Genomic DNA, 26,513 nt, shown 5'->3' with positions numbered 1-26,513 from the left:
TTCGAGCCTCTGAGGGAGGTTTCACTTTCTAGACTATCACAGAAAGTGGCTTTTCTGGTAGCGATCACATCTCTTCGGAGAGTGTCTGAGCTGGCAGCACTATCATCCAAGGCTCCCTTCCTGGTCTTCCACCAGGACAAGGTTGTGCTGCGCCCCATTCAGGAGTTTCTCCCGAAGGTGGTATCCTCTTTTCATCTTAATCAGGATATCTTTTTGCCTTCGTTTTGTCCTCATGCAGTTCATCGGTATGAGAAGGATTTACATTTGTTAGATCTGGTGAGAGCACTCAGAATCTACATTTCCCGCACGGCGCCCTTGCGCCGTTCGGATGCACTCTTTGTCCTTGTCGCTGGTAAGCGCAAAGGGTCGCAGGCTTCTAAGGCCACCCTGGCTCGATGGATCAAAGAACCAATTCTTGAAGCCTACCGTTCTGCTGGGCTTCCGGTTCCATCAGGGCTGAAGGCCCATTCTACCAGAGCCGTGGGTGCATCCTGGGCATTACGACACCAGGCTACGGCTCAACAGGTGTGCCAGGCAGCTACCTGGTCGAGTCTGCACACTTTCACCAAACATTATCAGGTGCATACCTATGCTTCGGCGGACGCCAGCCTAGGTAGAAGAGTCCTGCAGGCGGCAGTTGCCTCCCCGTAGGGGAGGGCTGTCTTGCAGCTCTAACATGAGGTATTTCTTTACCCACCCAGGGACAGCTTTTGGACGTCCCAATCGTCTGGGTCTCCCAATAGAGCGCCGAAGAAGAAGGGAATTTTGTTACTTACCGTAAATTCCTTTTCTTCAGCGCTCTATTGGGAGACCCAGACGATTGGGGTATAGCTACTGCCCTCCGGAGGCCACACAAAGCACTACACTAAAAAGTGCAAGGCCCCTCCCCTTCTGGCTATACCCCCCCGTGGTATCACGGGTTCTCCAGTTTTCAAGCTTTGTGCGAAGGAGGTCAGACATCCACGCATGGCTCCAGATTTTAGTCAGCAGTAGCTGCTGACTATTTCGGATGGAAGAAAAGAGGGCCCATATAGGGCCCCCAGCATGCTCCCTTCTCACCCGTGGATGGTGTTGTAAGGTTGAGGTACCTATTGCTGGTACAGGGGCTGGAGCCCCACATGCTGTTTTCCTTCCACATCCCCTTGTAGGGCTCTGTGGAAGTGGGATCCTGCCGGCCTCTAAGCTCTGACGCCGGGCTCCATCCACAGACCCATAGCACCTGATGGATACGGAGCAGGAGTACAATCAGGGACAAGGCCCTGCATCATACAGGTACTCTGTGTCCCCGGCAGGCACAGACACACTCCGGGCTGGCTGGGTGTTGTAGTGCGCCGGGGACCGTAACGATTGAGTTGGTGTTCCTGCAGTTTACTGGGGGACTTTTGTGTTGTGGGAACGCAGCGCCGACCCCCACTGGACCGGCGGCGCTGCTGTGACTTGTAGTGCGCCGGGGACACGCCGACCGCGCTTTTACGGCGGCGGCGTTTATAAATCCAGTCCCCGGCTTTTGCGGCCTAGCTCCGCTTCGTTCCCGCCCCCACCCTGTCAATCAGGGTAGGGGAGAGACGCTGTTTCGCAGCAGCGACGAGGGCTGGAGCCTGATTTACATGCTCCAGCCCTCTCACTAGGCACAGAGGGAAGCAGGCTTCCCGCTCTTAGTCAGGAACGCCCAGGGCCCGCCCTCCCTCCTCTCCCAGGACGCCGGCAGCCATTACATGCAGTCTGGCTAGAGGAAGGACGCAAGGCTCTGGGAGACCTGGACTAGGGGGCTTTTGGCGACCACACACCCGCTCTTAAGCGGGCGGTAAGCGGCATTTCAGCTGGCCCCTCTAGTGCCTCAGTGTGTATTGGTGTACTGTGTCACCAGATATATATATTTATTTATTTCTTGCACTGTACGGTCGCTTCCTGGCTGGATACCCCAGATCGCTCTGAGGAGGCAGCAACATGTCATCCACAAAACGCAAGGCTGCCAAGGCTAGGGCTGTGTACACTGCGTGTGCTGCATGTGGGGCTGCTCTACCAGCAGGTTCCAAAGACCCCCATTGTGTGCAATGCTCAGATCCGGTGCTGCTTCGCCAGCCGGAGTCCGGAGGGGTAGTGACCCAGGCTGAGACGCTTGTAAGTCCTGCCCCCGGTGTCAGGGACAGACTTTGCAGTTTTTGCTGATGGAATGTCTGTGACTATGGCAAAAATCCTTGAAACTTTGCAATCCATGACTGGGGCTCAGTCTATGGACACGGCGAGGTCTCTGTCCTCTAATCCCCCTCAGTTGGAATTAATCCAGACTGCAAGGGGGTCCCCGGCTTCCCAGGCTGAGTATTATGACTCAGATGATAGCCCCAGCCACCCTAAGCGAGCTCGCTGGGAAAGACCCTCAACGTCATCACACTGCTCAGGGTCTCAGCGCAATCAGTCGCCCTGTGATGCGTCTGAAGAGAGTGATCAGGAGTCTTATCCTGGAACCCCTCTCAATCTGGATACCCCGGATGGGGACGCCATGGTAAACGAGCTTATCTCAGCCATCAATAGACTGTTGGATATTTCTCCCCCAGCTCCTTCTGCAGAGGAGGCAGCTGCAGAGCAGGAGAAGTTTCGTTTCCTCTATCCCAAGCGTAAATTGAGTGCTTTCTTGGATCACTCTGACTTCAGAGAGTCAATCCAGAAACACGACGCTCATCCAGAAAGGCGTTTCTCTAAACGTTCTAAGGATACACGTTTTCCTTTCCCCCCTGATGTGGTCAAGCGCTGGACCCAGTGTCCAAAAGTAGACCCCCCGATTTCCAAACTTGCAGCTAGATCCATAGTTGCAGTGGAGGATGGCGCTTCACTTAAGGATGCCAATGACAGACAGATGGACCTTTGGTTAAAATCTGTCTATGAAGCTATCGGCGCGTCGTTTGCTCCAGCATTCGCAGCCGTATGGGCACTCCAAGCTATTTCAGCTGGTTTGGCAAAAGTGGATGCTATCATACATCCAGCGGTGCCGCAAGTGGCGTCCCTTACCTCGCAGATGTCTGCGTTTGCGTCTTACGCTATCAATGCGGTCCTAGAATCTACCAGCCGCACCTCAATGGCGTCCGCCAATTCGGTAGTTTTGCGCAGAGCCTTGTGGTTAAAGGACTGGAAAGCAGATGCTGGTTCCAAAAAATGTTTAACCAGCTTGCCTTTATCTAGAGATAGACTGTTTGGCGAGCCATTGGCTGACATCATTAAACAGTCCAAGGGTAAAGACTCTTCCTTACCCCAGCCCAGATCAAGCAAACCTCAGCAGAAAAAATGGCAGCAGAGGTTTCAGTCCTTTCGAGGTTCGGGCAAGACACAATTCTCCTCGTCCAAAGGGACTCAGAGGACGCAAAGAGTCTCAGATTCCTGGCGGGCTCACGCACGCCCCAAGAAAGCAAATGGAGGAACCGCTTCCAAAGCGGCTACCTCATGACTTCCAGCCCCCCCCCTCCGCATCTCCGGTCGGGGGCAGGCTCTCCCGCTTTTCCGACATTTGGATGTCACAGGTCAAAGACCGGTGGGTGACAAACATTTTGTCTCGCGGGTACAGAATCGAGTTCAGTTCTTGTCCTCCAGCTCGGTTCTTCAGAACCTCCCCACATCCAGACCGAGCAGATGCCCTGCTGCAGGCGGTGGACTCCCTAAGAGCGGAAGGAGTAGTGGTTCCTGTACCGCCTCAGGAACAAGGGCGAGGGTTTTACTCCAATCTCTTTGTGGTTCCAAAAAAGGACGGCTCGTTCCGTCCTGTTCTGGATCTAAAGCTGCTCAACAAACATGTGCACGCCAGACGGTTCCGGATGGAAACCCTCCGCTCTGTCGTTGCCTCAATGTCTCAAGGAGACTTCCTTGCCTCAATAGACATCAAAGATGCTTATCTCCACGTGCCAATTGCTACAGAACATCAACGTTTTCTACGTTTTGTGATAGGAAACGACCATCTTCAGTTCGTAGCTCTGCCATTCGGTCTGGCGACAGCCCCCCGGGTCTTCACCAAGGTCATGGCGGCGGTGGTAGCAGTCTTGCACTCTCAGGGACACTCGGTGATCCCTTACCTAGACGATCTACTTGTCAAGGCACCCTCTCAAGAGGCATGCCAACTCAGTCTACATGCTACGCTGGAGACTCTACAGACGTTCGGATGGATCATCAACTTTCCAAAGTCGAATCTGTCACCGTCACAGTCGCTAACGTATCTTGGCATGGAGTTTCATACTCGAGCAGCGAGAGTGAAGCTTCCGCTGAACAAGCAGCGGTCCCTACAGACAGGGGTGCAATCCCTCCTTCAAGGCCAGTCGCACCCCTTACGGCGCCTCATGCACTTCCTCGGGAAGATGGTGGCAGCCATGGAAGCAGTTCCCTTTGCGCAGTTTCATCTGCGCCCACTTCAATGGGACATTCTCCGCCAATGGGACGGGAAGTCAACGTCCCTGGACAGGAAAGTCTCTCTTTCCCAGACGGCCAAGGACTCTCTACAATGGTGGCTCCTTCCCACCTCATTGTCTCAGGGAAGATCCTTCCTGCCCCCATCCTGGGCAGTGGTCACGACAGATGCGAGTCTGTCAGGGTGGGGAGCAGTGTTTCTCCACCACAGGGCCCAGGGGACGTGGACTCCGCAGGAGTCCACCCTTCAGATCAATGTTCTGGAAATCAGGGCAGTGTATCTTGCCCTACTGGCCTTCCAACAGTGGCTGGAAGGAAAGCAGATCCGAATCCAGTCGGACAACTCCACAGCGGTGGCATACATCAACCACCAAGGAGGGACGCGCAGTCGGCAAGCATTCCAAGAAGTCCGGCGCATTCTAATGTGGGTGGAGGACACAGCATCCACCATATCCGCGGTTCACATCCCAGGCGTAGAAAATTGGGAAGCAGACTTCCTCAGTCGCCAGGGCATGGACGCAGGGGAGTGGTCCCTTCACCCGGACGTGTTTCAGGAAATCTGTCGCCGATGGGGAGTGCCGGACGTCGACCTAATGGCGTCCCGGCACAACAACAAGGTCCCGGCATTCATGGCGAGGTCGCGCGATCAAAGAGCTCTGGCGGCAGACGCATTAGTTCAAGATTGGTCGCAGTTCCGGCTCCCATACGTCTTCCCACCTCTGGCACTCTTGCCCAGAGTGTTACGCAAGATCAGATCCGATTGCAGCCGCGTCATACTCGTCGCCCCAGACTGGCCGAGGAGATCGTGGTATCCGGATCTGTGGCATCTCACGGTCGGTCGACCGTGGTCACTGCCAGACCGACCAGACTTACTGTCCCAAGGGCCGTTTTTTCCATCAGAATTCTGCGGCCCTGAACCTGACTGTGTGGCCATTGAGTCCTGGATCCTAGCGTCTGCAGGATTATCCCAAGGAGTTGTAGCCACAATGAGACAGGCTAGAAAGTCGACTTCTGCTAAGATCTACCACAGAACGTGGAAGATTTTCTTATCCTGGTGTTCCGCTCAGGGAGTGTCTCCCTGGCCATTTGCATTGCCCACTTTTCTTTCTTTCCTGCAATCGGGGTTAGAAAAGGGCTTGTCGCTCAGCTCCGTTAAAGGGCAAGTATCGGCACTATCCGTGTTTTTTCAGAAGCGTCTAGCACGTCTTCCTAAGGTGCGCACGTTCCTGCAGGGGGTCTGTCATATTGTGCCCCCGTACAAGCGGCCGTTAGATCCATGGGATCTGAACAGGGTTCTAGTTGCTCTCCAGAAGCCGCCTTTCGAGCCTCTGAAGGAAGTTTCCTTTTCTCGCCTGTCACAGAAAGTGGCGTTTCTTGTTGCGATCACATCGCTTCGGCGAGTGTCGGAGCTGGCAGCTCTGTCATCCAAGGCTCCCTTCCTGGTGTTCCACCAGGACAAGGTAGTGCTGCGCCCCATTCCGGAGTTTCTCCCTAAGGTCGTCTCCTCGTTTCATCTTAATCAGGATATATCCTTGCCTTCCTTTTGTCCTCATCCGGTTCACCGGTATGAAAAGGACTTACGTTTGCTGGATCTGGTGAGAGCACTCAGAATCTACATTTCCCGCACGGCGCCCATGCGCCGTTCCGATGCACTTTTTGTCCTTGTCGCTGGTCCGCGCAAGGGGTTGCAGGCTTCTAAAGCCACCCTGGCTCGATGGATCAAAGAACCAATTCTAGAGGCCTACCGTTCTGCGGGGCTTCCGGTTCCTTCAGGGCTAAAAGCCCACTCAACCAGAGCCGTGGGTGCGTCCTGGGCATTACGACACCAGGCTTCGGCTCAACAGGTGTGCCAGGCAGCTACCTGGTCGAGTCTGCACACTTTCACCAAACATTATCAGGTGCATACCTATGCTTCGGCGGATGCCAGCTTAGGTAGAAGAGTCCTGCAGGCGGCAGTGACATCCCCGTAGGGGAGGGCTGTTTTGCAGCTCTAACATGAGGTATCTTTACCCACCCAGGGACAGCTTTTGGACGTCCCAATCGTCTGGGTCTCCCAATAGAGCGCTGAAGAAGAAGGGAATTTTGTTACTTACCGTAAATTCCTTTTCTTCTAGCTCTTATTGGGAGACCCAGCACCCGCCCTGTTGTCCTTCGGGATTTTTTTGTTGTTTGCGGGTACACATGTTGTTCATGTTGAACGGTTTTTCAGTTCTCCGACGTTATTCGGAGTTAATTTGTTTAAACCAGTTATTGGCTTCCTCCTTCTTGCTTTGGCACTAAAACTGGAGAACCCGTGATACCACGGGGGGGTATAGCCAGAAGGGGAGGGGCCTTGCACTTTTTAGTGTAGTGCTTTGTGTGGCCTCCGGAGGGCAGTAGCTATACCCCAATCGTCTGGGTCTCCCAATAAGAGCTAGAAGAAAAGGAATTTACGGTAAGTAACAAAATTCCCTTCTTCTTCTAGCTCCAATTGGGAGACCCAGCACCCGCCCTGTTTCCTTCGGGATTTTTGGTTTTTTCGGGTACACATGTTGTTCATGTTGAACGGTTTTCAGTTCTCCGATGTTACTTCGGGTTGAATTTGTTTAAACCAGTTATTGGCTTTCCTCCTTCTTGCTTTAGCACTAAAACTGAGCAGCCGTGATCCCAAAGGGGGTGTATAGCCAGAAGGGGAGGGGCCTTAAACTTTTTAGTGTAATGCTTTGTGTGGCCTCCGGAGGCAGTAGCTATACACCCAATCGTCTGGGTCTCCCAATTGGAGCTAGAAGAAAAGGAATTTACGGTAAGTAACAAAATTCCCTTCTTTTAGGGACCACATCACATTTGAAGTGACTTCAATAGGCCTAGATGACAGAAAATACCCAAAAGTGACACCATTCTAAAAACTGCACCCCCCAAAGTACTCAAAACCACATTCAAGAAGTTTATTAACCCTTCAGGTGCTTCACATGAACAAAAGCAATGTGGAATGAAAAAAAGCAAAAATTAAATTTTACCTAAAAATGTTGCTCTAACCCAAATTTATTCACTTTTAGAAGAAATAACACAACAAAATGGACCCCAAAACTTGTTCCCCACTTTCTTATGAGTGCGCCGATACCCCACATGTGGTCAGAAACCTCTGTTTGGACAAATGGGAGGGCTCGGAACAGAAGGAGCAATATTTGAATTTTGGAAAGCAAATTTGGCTGAAATAGATTGCGGGCACCATGTTGCATTTACAGGTCCGCTAAGGTACCTAAACAGAAGAAATCCCTCACAAGTGACACCATTTTGGAAACTAGACCCCTCAAGGCTTCTATCTAGGGGTATAGTGAGCATTTTAGATCCACAGGTACTTCACAGATTTTGTTAATGTTACGTTGTCATATTGAAAATTTTAATAATTTTCTCAAAAATGTTGCTTTAGCATCAATTTTCTCACTTTTTCAAGAGGTAATTCCAAAAATTTGACCTCAAGGTTTGTTAACCACTTTTTTATGAGCGCGGTGATACCTCACATGTGGTCTGAAACCTTTGTTTGGACAAATGGGAGGGCTTGGAACGAAAGGAGCAATATTTGAATTTTAGAAAGGAAATTTGCCTGAAAAAGATTGCGGGCACCATGTCGCATTTGGAGGTCCCCTAAGGTACCTAAACAGCAGAAACCCCGCACAAGTGACCCCATTTTGGAAACTAGGCCCCTCAAGGAATTTATCTAGATGTTTGGTGAGTACCCTGAAACCTCAGGTGCTTCACAGAATTTTATAACGTTGAGCCATGAAAAAAAAAAAAAAATTTTACCACAAAATTGTTATTTCAACCAGGTAGCTTTTTTTTTTACAAGAGTAAAAGGAAAAAATTCAGCATAACATTTATTGTGCAATTTCTCCTGAGTTTGGCGATACCTTATATGTGGTGGAAATCAACTGTTTGGGCGCATGGCAGGCACCGGAAGGGAAGGAGCGCCATTTGACTGCAAAATTGGCTGGAATCAATAGCGGACGCCAGGTTGCATTTGGAGAGCCCCTGAGGTGCCTAAACAGTGGCGGTCCCCCACAAGTGACTCCATTCTGGAAACAAGACACCTCAAGGCTTTTATCTAGGTGTATAGTGAGCAGTTTGAATCCACGAGTACTTCACAGAATTTGATAAGCTTAGGTTGCCATATTGAAAATTTTCATTTTTTTCACAAAAATGTTGCTTTAGCATCAAATTTCTCACTTTTTCAAGAGACAACAACAAACCGTGGACCCCACAGGTTGTTATCCAATGTCTTATGAGCACAGGGATACCCCACATGTGGCCAAAAACCTCTGTTTGGATAAATGGGAGGGCTTGGAATGGAAGGAGCACCATTTGAATTCTGGAAAAGTTGAAATAAATTGCGTGCACCATGTCACATTAGCAGGGCCCCTTGGTTACCTATACATCAGAAACCCCCCACAAGTGACCCCATTTTGGAAACTGGATTTTATTCAGAAGTATAGTAAGCATTTTGAATCCACAGGTACTTCACAAAAATGTTGCTGTAGCAACAAATGTCTCACTTTTAGGCTATGTGGCCATGATCCAGCGACACGGCGTCTAGTACACAGTGTCAGCCTCCTGCAGAGATGTGAGTGTTGTCCACGGGAGAACGCAGCTGCCCATGGCCACGATTTGGGTTCAGGCCGCTTTGGAGCTCTATGCTACCTGCAGAGAACACTCATCTCCGCAGCATAAATTGACATGCTGAGGCTCGGGAAGCTGCACCACAGGTCGGTTTATGCTGCGGAGAAAAGAAGCACATTGGGCATGGGATTTCTAAAAATCCTTCCACTGTGCTTCTACTGCACAACGCAGCATTATGGACGCAGGGAAAACACTTTGCGCCCAAAACGCTGCAAACCCTGATCGTGGGCACATAGCCTAAAATGCTACAATGGATGAATGGATAGATGTCAAACATATATAACGTCCCACCCCCTGCATATTCTAAGCTGGCGCCCTTTAGTGCCTTTCATGTGGCACTAAAGGGTGCCTAGCCTTGTATTTAGCCCCCCAAAAAATTAATAATTAAAATAAACGACGTGGGGTCCCCCCAATTTTTGATAGCCAGCTAGGGTAAAGCAGACAGCTGTAGCCTGCAATCCACAGCTGACAGCTTCACCTTGTCTGGTGATCAATTTGGAGGGCTCCCCAGGCGTTTTTTTAAAAAAAAACAAAACGTGGGGTCCCCCCCAAATTAGATCACCAGCCAAGGTGAAGCGGACAGCTGGGGTCTGGTATTCTCAGGGTGGGAAGAGCCATGGTTATTGGACTCTTCCCAGCCTAAAAATAGCAGGCCGCAGCCGCCCCAGAAGTGGCGCATCCATTAGATGCGCCAATCCTGGCGCTTCGCCCCAGCTCATCCGCGCCCTGGTGCGGTGGCAGACGGGGTAATATATGGGGTTGATACCAGCTGTAATGTCACCTGGCATCAAGCCCTGGGGTTAGTGATGTCACGGCATTTAAACAGATACCCGACATCACTAACCCAGTCAGTAATAGAAAAAAAAAAGACAAAAAAAAAATTTATTTGAAAAAAAAACTCCCCGAAACATTCCTCTTTTACCATTTTATTGAAAATAAAGAAATTCCGGTCGCTGTAATCCATTTTGGAGGTCCCACGCCGACTCTGGATCTTCTAGAATATGGGGGGCACGTTCAGGGAACGTATCCCCCATTTTCTGGAAGAGCAAGCTCTCCATGAGCAGTGTGGGTGCAGTAATCTGAGAATACTGCACTCACACTGCCCCGGTCCAACCTAGGGCAGAGTGACCTGCAGTAACCTCATTCCAGAATATGAGGGGCACGCTCACAGAACGTACCCCCCATTTTCTGGAACAGCAGTCTCTCCATGTGAGGAGTGTGACTGCAGATTACCGCACTCACCCTCCCCCGGTCCACAGTGGAGCCTGTGCATCAGCGACGTCAGGGTCCCTGCTTGCAGGTATCCAGCTGACAGCCGCTGTCTGCGCATGCGCCGCCAGCATTGAAGAAGAAGAAGGAGGCGGCGTGATCGCGGGACGGAGCGGCAGACAGGTAACGTAAGACCGGGGGCTTGGGGGGGGGGGTTGACGGGGGGTGACCTAGTGGGACCTGGGGACACCTTTCTGTCGCATGTGACGTGTCACATGCGGCAGAAAGCGCAGAATGAATGCGGCCGCGCGCTGTGCGCCGCCATCTTCCACGCTCCGGAGGGGGGAGGGGGGTGGTGGCTCTGGAGAACCGGAGGGGGCTCCGGTGACCAGAGGGCTCCGGTGGACCGGAGGAGGGGTCAGGGGGAGGACATTTCCCTCCGATCTGAAATGTTTGATCATTTCAGATCGGAGGGAAATGACTGCAGAGCCGGCGCCGGCGGCAGTTTTCTGTGCGCTTCGGCGCCATTTTGGATGTCCGGTGGGGGTAGGGGTGGGGGTGGGGGGGACTCTCCGGTACCGGGGGCTTTGGGGGCACTAGGGGGTTAGATTTCTTTCTCATCTGACATGTTTGATCATGTCAGATGAAAAAGAAATCAGTTTTACCGACCATTTCTTTTTTTTTCATGTGTTCGTCGGTATACAGTGTATACCGCCGATCACATGATCGGGGTTCAAAAAAAAACCCCGATTCATAATCTGGGGGGTCTCAGCTACCCCCGGTAGCTGAAACCCCCGAGATTTTCGGTCGCTGGGGTGCGCTACAGGGTTTTTTCGGGCCGCCGCTTTAAAGCGGCGGAACAGAATAAGTGCCCTGTTTTGCCGCCGCTTTAAGTCGTACGGCCGTCGTTATGAGGTTAAGTAAATTGTACTTTTCCATTGATCCACTACTGGTTTTGAATTACAAATACTGAGGTAAAAAACTCACCAGATACTCATTGTGCATGAGGCCTTATAAAGAGCTAACTTTAGCCCTTATAAACTGTTATACTCTTAGCTGTCATAATAAGAAAAATCCTGAAGGCCAAGACTCCGTGTATCTGTAAGGTTTGTCCAGGTGGTGTGTAGCTTCAGAATCTTTTGTGTTTTCAACACAGTTGGATTTTAACGTGCACAAACCTGTGTTTCCTATTTGTAGTCTGCAAGTGAAGCAACAGTGAAGCGGGTAAATATCCTGAGTGACATGCACTTACGAAGTATTCGCACAAAGCTGATGCTCATGTCAAGGAACGAAGAAGCCACCAAACATTTAGAAGTAAGTTAACGTTTTTCCATAAACCATTTCTGTATTTGGTTCCATCCCTGGCTTGTTTTTGGTTGCTTTTTGAGACCTCAAAACTTTATTTGCAAATTCATCTAGAAACTTCATTGTCTTATTGTCCCTTGATTGGAAGATCACCTGTACTGATCTGGAAGTTATTGGTAAAAATGCTTCAAACCTGACCCGATTAAGCAACCTGTTGTAGAAGTTATAAATGTATATATGCATATAGAAGAAGCAAGAAGGTGTGTAATAATTGGGATCACCAAATAGAAAATATTCAATCAATTTTTATTAGCCAAAAAACACCAACATGGAGTTAAAAGCATTCAAAATACACAAGTGTTCAACAAATAAAGGAACTTGCATATACTAAGACAAAAGCTCCACAAGTCACCCCCTCCATATAAATAAGTAAGACACTATATATTAATAAGAAAGGCAAAGCCTCAATACTGATGGATGGAAATCAGCAGAAAAACAAACAAACAAAATGCACCAAAAACATACATAATAGTACATAAGATTTCAGAAATACCACGTGGACTGGATAAAAAGGTACAGCGAAAATCAGCAAGCAGGAGCAGATTCTGCAATCACAAAGGAGGCAGCCATAAAGGAGGGAGGACAAGATTCCCTCCCCCTGACGCAACGCGTGTCGCCACCCCTAGAGTGGCTTCCTCAGGGAAAAATGGGGCATGACATGTGGTATTTATGAAATCTTATGTACTATTATGTGTTTTTGGTGCATTTTGTTTTGTTTGCTGCTGATGTCCATCTATCAGTATTGAGGCTTTGCCTTTCTTATTAATATATAATGTCTTATTCATATGGAGGGGGTGACTTGTGGGGCTTTTGTCTTATATGCATGCCCCTTTATTTGTTGAACACTTTTTCTTTAACGTTCCTTTGGGAGACCCAGACCTTGGGTGTATAGCTTCTGCCTCCGGAGGACACACAAAGTACTACACCTAAAAGGTGTAGCTCCTCCCTCTGAGCCTATACACCCCCTGGTGAACCAGTCACAACCAGTTTTTCGCTTTGTGTTCAGGAGGCATACATCCACCCATGCGTTCTCATATGATTTTTTCTTCGGCGCTCTATTGGGAGACCCAGACGATTGGGTGTATAGCACTGCCTCCGGAGGCCACACAAAGCAATTACACTAAAAAGTGTAAGGCCCCTCCCCTTCTGGCTATACACCCCCAGTGGGATCACTGGCTCACCAGTTTTCTGCTTTGTGCGAAGGAGGTCAGACATCCACGCATAGCTCCACTGTTTGTAGTCAGCAGTAGCTGCTGGCTCTATCGGATGGAAGAAAAGAGGGCCCATATAGGGCCCCCAGCATGCTCCCTTCTCACCCGCGGTTGGTGCTTGTAAGGTTGAGGTACCTATTGCTGGTACGGAGGCTGGAGCCCACATGCTGTTTTCCTTCCACATCCCCTGGAGGGCTCTGTGGAAGTGGGATCTTGCCGGCCCCCAAGCCCTGGGGCCGGGCTCCATCCACAGACCCATAGAACCTGCTGGATGTGGAGCGGGAGTGCCGTTCAGGGACAAGGCCCTGCAACTTTCAGGTACTCTGTGTCCCCGGCAGGCACGGACACTCTCAGGGCTTGCTGAGCGTTGTAGTGCGCCGGGGACAGTGGCGCTGTACGCTGGGGGTTAGGTCACTGCAGCTTTGCTGAGTGACGTTGTGTATTGGGAACTACTGCGCCGACCGCTCCTGGAGCGGCGGCGCAGCTGCGACTTGTGGTGCGCCGGGGGCTTTGCGCCGACCGCGCTTTTACGGCGGCGGCGCTTCTAACTTTAGCCCCCGGCTTCTGCGGCCTAGCGCCGCTTCGTTCCCGCCCCCACCCTGTCAATCAGGGTAGGGGAGAGACGCTGCTCAATAGGCAGCGCCGAGGGCTGGAGCTTTATTTACATGCTCCAGCCCTCTCACTAGGCACAAGGGGAAGCAGACTTCCCGCTCTTCGTCGGTGTACGCCCAGGGCCCGCCCCCCCTCTCCACAAGGACGCCGGCAGCCATTACACATGCGATCTGGCTGGGGAGAGGCAGCAGGCTCTGGGAGACCCAGACTAGAGGGATTTCTGGCGACCACACACCGCTCCTAAGCGGGCGGTAAGCTGCACAGTAGTGCTGGCCCCACTAGTGCCTCAGTGATATATAGTGTACTTTTGTCTTGGTACCATATATATATATATATATAGTTGCACTGTAGGTCGCTTCTTGGCTGGACACCCTGTACTGCTCTGAGGAGGCAGCAACATGTCATCCGCAAAACGCAAGGCTGCCAAGGCACGGGCTGTGTGCACTGTTTGTACTGCATGTGGGGCTGATCTACCGGCAGGCTCCAATGATTCACATTGTGTGCAATGTTCAGTCCCAGTGGCACTTCGTCAGCCAGAGCCTATTGTGGTGGTAGCCCAGGCAGAGACGCCTGTGAACCCTGCCCCGGTGACGGGGACAGACTTTGCAGTGTTTGCTGATAAAATGTCTGAGGCTATGACAAAAATCCTGGAGACCTTGCAGGCCAGGCCAGTTCCTCAGACCATGGACACTGCTGTGGCTATGCTCTCTGGTCCCCCTCAGTTGGAACTAATCCGTACTTCAAGGGGGTCTCAAGCATCACAAGCTGAAGTCTCTGACTCGGATGACAGTCCCAGGCAGCCTAAGCGAGCTCGCTGGGAAAGACCCTCCACGTCATCACACTGCTCAGGGTCTCAGCGAGAAGAATCTCTCTGTGATGAGACTGAGGACGGTGATCAGGATTCTAATCCTGAGGCCCCTCTCAATCTGGATGCCCCTGAGGGTGACGCCATGGTTAATGACCTTATATCGGCAATTAATAGACTGTTGGATATTTCTCCCCCAGCTCCTTCAGCAGAGGAGGCAGCTGCACAGCAGGAGAAGTTCCATTTCCTGTATCCCAAGCGTAAATTAAGTGCTTTTTTGGACCACTCTGACTTCAGAGAATCAATCCAGAAGCACGACGCTCATCCAGACAAGCGTTTCTCTAAACGTTCTAAGGATACCCGTTATCCTTTTCCCTCTGAAGTAGCCAAACGCTGGACCCAGTGCCCAAAGGTTGATCCCCCAATTTCCAAGCTTGCGGCTAGATCCATAGTCGCAGTAGAGGATGGCGCTTCACTTACAGATGCCAACGACAGACAGATGGACCTTTGGTTGAAATCTGTCTATGAAGCTATCGGCGCGTCGTTTGCTCCAGCATTCGCGGCCGTGTGGGCACTCCAAGCTATTTCAGCTGGTTTAGCACAGGTGGATGCTATCATACATCCAGCAGTGCCACAGGTGGCGTCCCTAACTTCGCAAATGTCTGCGTTTGCGACTTATGCTATCAATGCTGTCCTAGAATCTACGAGCCGTACCTCTATGGCGGCCGCCAATTCTGTGGTTTTGCGCAGAGCCTTATGGTTAAAGGACTGGAAAGCAGATGCTGGTTCCAAAAAATGCTTAACCAGCTTGCCATTATCTAGAGACAGACTGTTTGGTGAGCCATTGGCTGAAATCATAAAACAGTCCAAGGGTAAGGACTCTTCCTTACCACAGCCCAGAGCAAGTAAACCTCAACAGAAAAAGTGGCAGTCGAGGTTTCGGTCCTTTCGAGGCTCGGGCAAGCCCCAATTCTCCTCGTCCAAAGGGACTCAAAGGACAAGGGAGCTCAGATTCCTGGCGGGCTCACTCACGCCCCAGGAAAGCAAATGGAGGAACCGCTTCCAAGGCGGCTACCTCATGACTTTCGGCCTCCTCCCTCCGCATCCTCGGTCGGTGGCAGGCTCTCCCGCTTTTGCGACATTTGGCTGTCTCAGGTCAAAGACCGGTGGGTAACAGACATTTTGTCTCGCGGGTACAGAATCGAGTTCAGTTCTCGGCCTCCACTTCGGTTCTTCAGAACCTCCCCACACCCCAACCGAGCAGATGCCCTGCTGCAGGCGGTGGACTCTCTAAGAGCAGAAGGAGTCGTGATCCCTGTCCCCCCTCTAGAACGGGGGCGAGGATTTTACTCCAATCTCTTTGTGGTTCCAAAAAAGGACGGCTCCTTCCGTCCTGTTCTGGACCTAAAACTGCTCAACAAGCATGTGAACGCCAGGCGGTTCCGGATGGAATCCCTCCGCTCAGTCATTGCCTCAATGTCCCAAGGAGATTTCCTAGCATCAATAGACATCAAAGATGCTTATCTCCACGTGCCGATTGCTACGGAACACCAACGCTTTCTGCGCTTCGTGATAGGAGACGAACATCTTCAGTTCGTGGCTCTGCCATTTGGTCTGGCGACAGCCCCCCGGGTGTTCACCAAGATCATGGCAGCAGTGGTAGCAGTCTTGCACTCTCACGGACACTCTGTGATCCCTTACTTGGACGATCTACTGGTCAAGGCACCCTCTCAGGAGGCATGCCAACTCAGCCTGAATTTTGCACTGGAGACTCTCCAGGCGTTCGGGTGGATCATCAACTTCCCAAAGTCAAATCTGTCACCGACCCAATCACTAACGTATCTTGGCATGGAGTTTCATACTCTCTCAGCGATAGTGAAGCTTCCGCTGAGCAAGCAGCGGTCACTACAGACAGGGGTGCAGGCTCTCCTTCAAAGTCAGTCGCACTCCTTAAGACGCCTCATGCACTTCCTCGGGAAGATGGTGGCGGCAATAGAGGCGGTTCCGTTTGCGCAGTTTCATCTGCGTCCACTTCAATGGGACATTCTCCGCCAATGGGACGGGAAGTCGACATCCCTGGACAGGAAAGTCTTCCTTTCCCAGACGGCCAAGGACTCTCTGCAGTGGTGGCTCCTGTCCACCTCATTATCACAGGGAAGATCCTTCCTACCACCGTCCAGGGCGGTGGTCACGACAGACGCGAGTCTGTCAGGGTGGGGAGCAGTGTTTCTCCACCACAGGGCTCAGGGTACGTGGACTCAGCAGGAGTCCACCCTTCAGATCAATGTTCTGGAAATCAGAGCAGTGTTTCTTGCCCTACTAGCCTTCCAGCAGTGGCTGGAAGGGAAGCAGATCCGAATTCAATCGGACAACTCCACAGCGGTGGCATACATCAATCACCAAGGAGGGACTCGCAGTCGGCAAGCCTTCCAGGAAGTCCGGCGCATTATGATGTGGGTGGAAGCCACGGCCTCCACCATATCCGCAGTTCACATCCCCGGCGTAGAAAACTGGGAAGCAGACTTCCTCAGTCGCCAGGGCATGGACGCAGGGGAATGGTCCCTTCACCCGGACGTGTTTCAGGAAATCTGTCGCCGATGGGGAAGGCCGGACGTCGACCTAATGGCGTCCCGGCACAACAACAAGGTCCCAACATTCATGGCACGGTCTCGCGATCAAAGAGCTCTAGCAGCAGACGCCCTAGTGCAAGATTGGTCGCAGTTCCGGCTCCCTTATGTGTTTCCACCTCTGGCACTCTTGCCCAGAGTGCTACGCAAGATCAGATCCGACTGCAGCCGCGTCATACTTGTCGCCCCAGACTGGCCGAGGAGGGCGTGGTATCCGGATCTGTGGCATCTCACGGTCGGCCAACCGTGGGCACTACCAGACCGACCAGACTTACTGTCCCAAGGGCCGTTTTTCCATCGGAATTCTGCGGCCCTCAACCTGACTGCGTGGCCATTGAGTCCTGGATCCTAGCGTCTTCAGGCTTATCCCAAGGGGTCGTTGCCACCATGAGACAGGCTAGGAAGCCCACGTCTGCTAAGATCTACCACAGAACGTGGAGGATATTCTTATCCTGGTGCTCTGCTCAGAGAGTGTCTCCCTGGCCATTTGCATTACCTACCCTTCTTTCTTTCCTCCAATCTGGGTTAGAAAAAGGTTTGTCGCTCGGCTCCCTTAAAGGGCAAGTCTCGGCGCTATCCGTCTTTTTTCAGAAGCGTCTAGCACGACTTTCTAAGGTGCGCACGTTCCTACAGGGGGTTTGCCATATAGTTCCCCCGTACAAGCGGCCGTTAGATCCATGGGATCTGAACAGGGTACTAGTTGCCCTCCAGAAGCCGCCCTTCGAGCCTCTGAAGGAGGTTTCACTTTCTAGACTTTCACAGAAAGTGGCTTTTCTGGTAGCGATCACATCTCTTCGGAGAGTGTCTGAGCTAGCAGCGTTGTCTTCCAAGGCTCCCTTCCTGGTCTTCCACCAGGACAAGGTAGTGCTGCGCCCCATTCAGGAGTTTCTCCCGAAGGTGGTATCCTCTTTTCATCTTAATCAGGATATCTTTTTGCCTTCGTTTTGTCCTCATGCAGTTCATCGGTATGAGAAGGATTTACATTTGTTAGATCTGGTGAGAGCACTCAGAATCTACATTTCCCGCACAGCGCCCCTGCGCCGTTCGGATGCACTCTTTGTCCTTGTCGCTGGTAAGCGCAAAGGGTCGCAGGCTTCTAAGGCCACCCTGGCTCGATGGATCAAAGAACCAATTCTTGAAGCCTACCGTTCTGCGGGGCTTCAGGTTCCATCAGGGCTGAAGGCCCATTCTACCAGAGCCGTGGGTGCGTCCTGGGCATTGCGACACCAGGCTACGGCTCAACAGGTGTGCCAGGCAGCTACCTGGTCGAGTCTGCACACTTTCACGAAACATTATCAGGTGCATACCTATGCTTCGGCGGACGCCAGCCTAGGTAGAAGAGTCCTGCAGGCGGCAGTTGCCTCCCCGTAGGGGAGGGCTGTCTTGCAGCTCTAACATGAGGTATTTCTTTACCCACCCAGGGACAGCTTTTGGACGTCCCAATCGTCTGGGTCTCCCAATAGAGCGCCGAAGAAGAAGGGAATTTTGTTACCGTAAATTCCTTTTCTTCTAGCTCTTATTGGGAGACCCAGCACCCGCCCTGTTGTCCTTCGGGATTTTTGGTTTGTTTGCGGGTACACATGTTGTTCATGTTGAACGGTTTTCAGTTCTCCGATGTTACTCGGAGTGAATTTGTTTAAACCAGTTATTGGCTTTCCTCCTTCTTGCTTTTGCACTAAAACTGGTGAGCCAGTGATCCCACTGGGGGTGTATAGCCAGAAGGGGAGGGGCCTTACACTTTTTAGTGTAATTGCTTTGTGTGGCCTCCGGAGGCAGTGCTATACACCCAATCGTCTGGGTCTCCCAATAAGAGCTAGAAGAAAAGGAATTTACGGTAAGTAACAAAATTCCCTTCTTTCCTTTTTCTTTGTCGCTCCTTATTGGGAGACCCAGACAATTGGGTGTATAGCTTATGCCTCCGGAGGCCACACAAAGTATTACACTAAAAGTGTAAAGCCCCTCCCCTTCAGCCTATACACCCCCCGTACTGCTACGGGCTCATCAGTTTTTATGCTTTGTGCGAAGGAGGTCAGACATGCACGCATAGCTCCACAGCTTAGTCAGCAGCAGCTGCTGACTATGTCGGATGGAAGAAAAGAGGGCCCATAACAGGGCCCCCAGCATGCTCCCTTCTCACCCCACTCTTGTCGGCGGTGTTGTTAAGGTTGAGGTATCCATTGCGGGTACGGAGGCTGGAGCCCACTGTGACTGGGTATGCGACAGAGCAGTAAGGGACGCCAGGCCAAGGAACAATCCAAGAAGATTTAATGAGGCAGGGAGCATAAAACATGCAATATTAAAATGGTTCTTTAGAGTCCACACAAAGGAAATAGGTCCGGGGGCGCCAAGGAGAATGCAAAAGTCCTCAAAGTCCAATCGTCCATGTACGGGCGATAAGGAGCTGGCCTTAGCACAGGTCCTCACCCTTCACTCAACAAAGCATAACAAAAAACTAAAACATGGGGCTGAATCTCCCACCCCTCCTTAGATCCACCCCCTTAACATTTTCTACTTGTAGCTAGAAAAGGGTTCCTAGACACAGCCTCCAGAGATTGTGTACTAGGCAAGCCCCCTGCAGAGGAGAACAATATATATGCAACCCCCCCCCCCAAATCAAGGACAATAGCTACGGCTGAAGCCTGATTGCAATATGATAGAGGCTGGGGGGATATAATGTTACAACCCCTTCCCCCCTCAATTGGTGTACGGACTAGTGACCTCAACAGGTCGCTGGTTAAGTACACGTAAACATGGTGGACCTGACTCAGGTCTCTTCTTGCCTGGACAGTCCATCTGCATTTTGGTGTTGGCTGCCTCTTCTATATTGTATTGTAAAGTTATAGGGCTGCAGAGCCAGGCTCCATCGTAGTAATCGTCCATTGTCCCCAGAGACTCTGTTCAGCCAGGTGAGGGGATTGTGATCAGTAACCACAGTGAATTCTCGCCCATACAGATACGGCCGTAGTTTCCTAAGGGCCCACACTACAGCCAGACATTCCTTCTCAACAGTTGCATAGGCCACTTCTCGGTCCAGCAGTTTCCTGCTGAGGTAGGCAATGGGGTGCTCCTCCCCGGCTGCATTCACCTGGCTGAGGACAGCTCCCAGTCCATAAGAAGAGGCATCCGTCTGCACAATGAATCTCCTCTTGTAGTCTGGAGCAGCCAGAACAGGGTCGCAGATCAGAGCGTCCTTCAGCCGGTTAAAAGACTCATCACAGGCTGGAGTCCAGATCACCAGCCGGGGCATCGTCTTCTTCGTGAGGTCCGTAAGGGGCTTGGCCACACTGCTGAAATGAGAAACAAATTTTCGGTAATAACTGGCAGTGCCCAAAAAAGCCATAACTTGTTTCTTGGTTTGGGGTACAGGCCAGTCTCTAATAGCCTGGATTTTGGCAGGTTCAGGACGTAACTTCCCCCCTCCTACTCTATGCCCTAGATATTGGACTTCACCCATCCCCAATTGGCATTTATCAGGTCGAATAGTTAGGCCTGATGTGAGAATCCGGTCAAGAACAACAGCTACTTGATTCAGATGTTCCTCCCATGTGTGGCTGAAGATGGCGATATCATCCAGGTAGGCACAAGCAAAGTCGCCACATCCCCGGAGGATCTGGTCCACCATTCTCTGAAAGGTTGCAGGGGCGTTTTTCATTCCGAAAGGCATGTTTAGAAATTCATACAGACCAAAGGGGGTTATAAAAGCCGACTTTTCTCTACCTTCCTCCGTCAGGGGAATTTGCCAGTATCCCTTACTGAGATCCAAGGTGGTGACGTATTGTGCCCCAGCTAGCCGGTCTAGAAGTTCATCAATGCGGGGCATTGGGTAAGCATCACTGATGGTATGGTCATTTAGTCGTCTGTAGTCCACACAAAATCGAGTACTCCCATCTTTCTTGGGTACTAACACAACAGGAGAGGCCCAAGGACTATGGGAGGCCTGAATCACCCCAAGCTGTAACATCTCCTCCAGCTCATGCTGCATGGTGTTTCTAACTGATTCTGGTACCCGGTAGGGAGCCTGTTGTATGGGACGGATGCCCTGAGTGTCCACAGGATGTTGGGTTACTGTGGTTCGACCTGGTCGGGATGAGAAAGCAGCCTGTCTCTGATGGAGCACTCCCAGCATTTGTTTTTTCTGTAAGGAATCTAAGTGATCTCTCAAAGGAACCTGTTCCACAGTGGATGGGGCTCTGGCTGCTTCAATAAGATCAGGTAATGGGTCCTCATCCTCCTGACCATCTTCTGAAGCCAGCCGACAGCTTGCTATCATAGGTAAGGTCCGGTCATGGTACTCCTTAATCATATTCACATGGACAGTCCTTTGTCTTAGTCCCTGATCATCTAGAGCAAGAAGGTAATTGGTGTCGTTTAGTTTTCTGAGAACCCGGAAGGGACCCTCCCATGTTGTCTGGAGTTTATTTTGCCGATGGGGAACAATCATTAAGACTTGTTGTCCCTCTACAAATTCTCGATAGCGTGCTTTGCGGTCATACCATGTCTTCTGTCTGGTTTGAGCCATCCGTACATGATCCTGAGCCAAACTAGCAAGTTGAGCCAGGGTTTCCCGAAGCTTGAGGACATATGGAACAACAGGGGTTCCTGTATCTTCAACTTGCCCCTCCCAATATTCCTTTAGCAGAGTTAAGGGTCCTCTGACCTTTCTTCCATAGAGTAGTTCAAAGGGGGAAAACCCAGTGGACTCCTGGGGAACTTCCCGGTAGGCGAACAGGAGATGGGGTAGGTACCTCTCCCAGTCGGAATCACTGTCAGTGAAGGCCTTTAGCATATTTTTCAGTGTTTGATTAAACCGTTCACAAAGTCCATTGGTTTGAGGATGGTATGCTGTAGTTCGAATTGCCCGTACTCCACAGGTGCGCCACAGACACTGCACCAACTCTGACATAAACTGGGAGCCTTGGTCCGATAAGATTTCACTGGGGAATCCTACTCGGGTGAAAATGGTAACAAGGGCCTCGGCCACCTTGGCTGCAGAAATACTTGACAAGGCCACGGCTTCTGGATATCGGGTGGCATAGTCCACAACGGTGAGAATGTACTGCTTTCCAGATTTACTTGGTTTAGCCAGTGGTCCAATGAGATCGACAGCTACTCTTTGAAAGGGTTCTTCTATTATAGGGAGTGGTTGCAGGGGTGCCTTTGGGTGATCTCCAGGTCGCCCTCTACGCTGACATATGTCGCAGGTTCGGCAGAAATGCGCCACTGCTTGAGAAATTCCAGGCCAATAGAAAATTTGAGTCAATCGTCTCTCGGTGCGGGTTTTCCCTTGATGGCCGGCAGTAGGAATGTCATGAGCCAGGTGTAATAGGGGAATTCTGTACTTCTGAGGAACAATCAGCTGTTTGCTATAAGTCCAGGGCTTATCTAGGGAGTCGGCATTGGTAACTCGATATAGGAGTCCATTTTCTCTGATAATTGTTTCCCCATTTTCTCCTAACTGCCCTACTTCAGCCCGAGCTCTAAAGCTAGCCAGGGTGGGGTCAGTCTCTACCTCTTGTCTAAACTGAACTTTATCCCAAGTGACATTCATATTATCCCCACAAGAAGGATCACTCACCGGCTGTGATGGCAGTTCGGGTGGCCTCAGTTCCATTGATGGGTTGAACACGTCCACATCTGCTGCTCTCTTTGCTTGACTTCTGGTTATCGCACCGACAAAGTGGCATTGAAGATTCCCCACATCATTCCCTAGAAGAATGTCTGCAGGAAGGCCGCTCATCACACCAATCATGCATTGTTTTGCTCCAAAGCCATAATCCAGGGTCACTCTCGCTCTTGGAATGTATCTCTGAGTACCTCCAGCCAATTCAATAGCAATTCCTGGTCCCTTTTGCACTGCTTCTGGTTGAATTACTCGGGGATCTGCGATGGTGAGAAAAGCCCCAGTGTCACGAAAGCCAACAACTTTTTGGCCATCCAGCACGACCTCCTGTAGATGTTTATGCTGAAGATCAGAAGAACGGGCGGCTGTGGCTCGCACCCCATAGACTCCTGGTAGGGAAGTCAACATATCAGAGTCACTTGGCAAATCATCAGGGAATGAATCCAGCTCTTCTCCTGTTGAGGGTGTCTGTAGATAATGAACAGGCAAAGGGGGTCTGTAACTGTTTTGCCTCTGAGCACCTGGACAGTGAGCTTGCAGATGACCAGGCTGCCCACATCCATAACATCTGCGTTCTATGAGTCTTTCTCCACGTCGTACTCCCAAAGAGGAGGCAGGAGTAGTAGGAGGCACATTCACACGGGGTCCGCCATGTGTTGGTAGTCTATTGGGACGGTGAACATTGGAGGCCAAAGGACAAGGGACCACTGGTGTTGGGGAGCTGGTAGTTTTTTTGTCACCGACTAGTAGCCTTTTCCATTGAGGCTTGATGGTAAGCACTTCATCAGCTAGAGCGGCAGCTTGTTCCACAGTTGGCGGCTTTCTCTCACGCACCCATTCTCTGATTTCCACAGGGCACCTGGCATAGAACTGCTCTTTCAGGATGACCTGGAGGAAGGTCTCCCAAGTTAAGGCTCCCTCTCCCTCCAGCCAGCGATGGCATACTTGTTTCAGTCTGTGGGCAAACATCTTGAAAGACACTTCTCCATCACAGGCTAATGTACGGAACTTAGTCCTATAAGTATCTGGGGTCACGGCATAATGTTCCAGAATGGTCTGTTTTATCTCCCCATACTCACAATTCCACTGAGGGTCCATAGCTCTATAGGCGTCGGCAGCTCCACCCTCCAAGAGGCCCACCAGGTGTCTGACTCGCTCTCTTTCTGGGACTTCCATTAATCGGCACTGATGCTCAAAGTCCTGAAAGAAGCCCTCAATGTCACCTGCAGCTTCATTAAATGGCTTAAAGTCCTTGCGGGACACTCTGGAGAATTCCCTCATAGTTGGTGCTGTGGTTACAGTTTGTCTGGAGCCTCTAGCTGCTTCCACAGCAAATCTCCTCTCCAGCAATGCTGCCCTCTCTTGAGCTCTGCGAATAGCCTCCCTCTTATCTTCTATGGTGGCCTCATCTCCAAGAAGTGCCATCTCCTCTTCATACCACACAATCCATTGACTTTTTTGGGTATTTACCTCCAGCTCCCGTCTTTCCTCCCTTTGCTGTGGAAATTGTTCCTCGGTGCCATCTTGCAGGCAAGCGTTTTCCAATGCCTCAATTAGTTGCTCCTTAGAGAGTCCTTTGTAACCGACTCCTAATTCACGGGCCATTGTTTGTAGGCTCACCACAGTCCAGTTCCTGTATCCTGAGGTTCTGAATCCAGATGTTAATGGCCCGTTGTCCTCCATTCTTTCTGCTCTGATCCCGCTGCTGCCACCAGTTTGTGACGGGGTATGCGACAGAGCAGTAAGGGACGCCAGGCCAAGGAACAATCCAAGAAGATTTAATGAGGCAGGGAGCATAAAACATGCAATATTAAAATGGTTCTTTAGAGTCCACACAAAGGAAATAGGTCCGGGGGCGCCAAGGAGAATGCAAAAGTCCTCAAAGTCCAATCGTCCATGTACGGGCGATAAGGAGCTGGCCTTAGCACAGGTCCTCACCCTTCACTCAACAAAGCATAACAAAAAACTAAAACATGGGGCTGAATCTCCCACCCCTCCTTAGATCCACCCCCTTAACATTTTCTACTTGTAGCTAGAAAAGGGTTCCTAGACACAGCCTCCAGAGATTGTGTACTAGGCAAGCCCCCTGCAGAGGAGAACAATATATATGCAACCCCCCCCCCCCAAATCAAGGACAATAGCTACGGCTGAAGCCTGATTGCAATATGATAGAGGCTGGGGGGATATAATGTTACACCCACATGCTGCTTTCCTTCCCCATCCCTCAATTAGGGCTCTGGGTGAAGTGGGATCCTTTCGGTCTCCAGGCACAGGAGACCGTGCTCCATCCACAGCTCCTGAGGACCATGCTGGATAGGAGCCGAGTATCGTTCAGGGACATGGCCCTGCTACTTTGAGGTACTCTGTGTCCCCGTGGGGACCGCGCACAGCAACACTCCAGCATTGCTGGGTGTGCTAGTGCACCGGGGACAGCAGCGCTGACTGCGTTTGTGCCATTACAGACTTCAGCGTCGCTGAGTGTGTTCGTGTAGGGGGACTGCCGCGCTGACCGCCGCTGCCATGGTTATCACTGCGGCGCGGCTGGGACTGTTAGTGCGCCGGGGACTTCCGCGCCGACCGCGCTTATACGGCGGCCGCGCTTATAACTCGAGTCCCCGGCTTTTGCGGCCTAGTCTCGTTTTCTTCCCGCCCCCAGCCCTGCCAGTCAGGGGAAGGGCGGGACGCTATACAGGACAGCAGCACTGAGGGCTGGAGCATGCTTTGCATACTCCACCCCCCTCACTCTGCACAGTGGGGCACCAGTTCCCGCACTTTTCTGGGTCACGCCCACGGCTCCCTCCTCTCCTCAGGATGCCGGCAGCCATTCCTCTCAGCTCTGCTAACGCTGGAGAGGAGAGACAAGCTCAAGGAGACCCAGGCAGGATTTCTGGTGCCCACACAACCGCTTTGCGAAGGCGGTAAGCAGCACCTGTGGTGCTGGCCCCACTAGGGCAGAAGTGTACTTATAGATTATATGATTATAGACTATACTTTACACTGTATGGTGCACTGTTGATTTTTGTCTATATACCCTCCTGTATTGCTCAGAGGAGACAACAGCATGTCGTCCACAAATAGCAAGGGTGCCAAAGCACAGACTTACTATGCTGCCTGTGCAGCATGTACGGCTATACTGCCGGCAGGTTCCACTGACCCTCATTGTGTGCAATGCTCGGCCCCTGTGGCACTTTCTCAGCCGGAGCCTCTGCTAAGGGCGGCCCAGGGAGAACCACCTGTTAACACTGTCCAGGTGACAGGGACGGAGTTTGCAGTTTTTACTGAAAGACTTTCTGAGACTATGGCTAAGATATTAGAAGCCTTGCAGTCCAGGCCGGCATCTCAAGCCAGGGGCACTGTGGAATCATTGCCCCCTGGTCCCCCTCAGTTGGAACAGCAATGTCCTTCCGGGGTGTCTCATGGATCCCAGGGTGAGGTCTCTGACACGGACCGCAGCCCCAGACCGATTAAGCGAGCTCGCTATGATATCCCCTCGACATCATCACAATGTTCAGGGTCTCAGCGAGAGGACTCTCTGTATGATGAAGCGGAGGTAGCTGATCAGGATTCTGATCCTGAAGCCGCTCTCAACCTTGATACTCCTGATGGGGACGCCATAGTGAATGATCTTATTGCGTCCATCAATGAAATGTTGGATATTTCTCCCTCAGCTCCTCCAGTGGAGGAGTCAGCTTCTCAGCAGGAGAAATTCCGTTTCAGGTTTCCCAAGCGTACAAAGAGTATGTTTCTGGACCACTCTGACTTCAGAGAGGCAGTCCAGAAACACCGAGCTTGTCCAGATAAGCGTTTTTCCAAGCGCCTTAAGGATACACGTTACCCTTTCCCCCCTGACGTGGTCAAGGGCTGGACTCAGTGTCCCAAGGTGGATCCTCCAATCTCCAGACTTGCGGCTAGATCCATAGTTGCAGTGGAAGATGGAGCTTCACTCAAGGATGCCACTGACAGACAGATGGAGCTCTGGTTGAAATCCATCTATGAAGCTATCGGCGTGTCTTTTGCTCCAGCAT

The 26,513-nt window shown here is 51.3% G+C and overlaps 1 protein-coding gene across 3 annotated transcripts in view; it reads left to right on the top strand.

Annotated features, from left to right (window-relative positions):
- FXR1 (FMR1 autosomal homolog 1) overlaps nucleotides 1-26,513 on the top strand; it is a 165,654-nt gene that overhangs the window by 85,633 nt on the left and 53,508 nt on the right. For all 3 annotated transcript variants that reach the window (XM_075340585.1, XM_075340584.1, XM_075340586.1), the window contains exon 7: nucleotides 11,446-11,562. In XM_075340585.1, the coding sequence (XP_075196700.1) occupies nucleotides 11,446-11,562 (117 nt within the window). The remainder of the gene's footprint in view (nucleotides 1-11,445; nucleotides 11,563-26,513) is intronic.

This window comes from Anomaloglossus baeobatrachus, chromosome 3 (assembly GCF_048569485.1).
Source record: "Anomaloglossus baeobatrachus isolate aAnoBae1 chromosome 3, aAnoBae1.hap1, whole genome shotgun sequence".
Lineage (NCBI taxonomy): Eukaryota > Metazoa > Chordata > Amphibia > Anura > Aromobatidae > Anomaloglossus > Anomaloglossus baeobatrachus.
The sequence above is the reverse complement of the archived record's forward strand: the minus strand, read 5'-3'. Positions and strand labels throughout refer to the sequence as shown.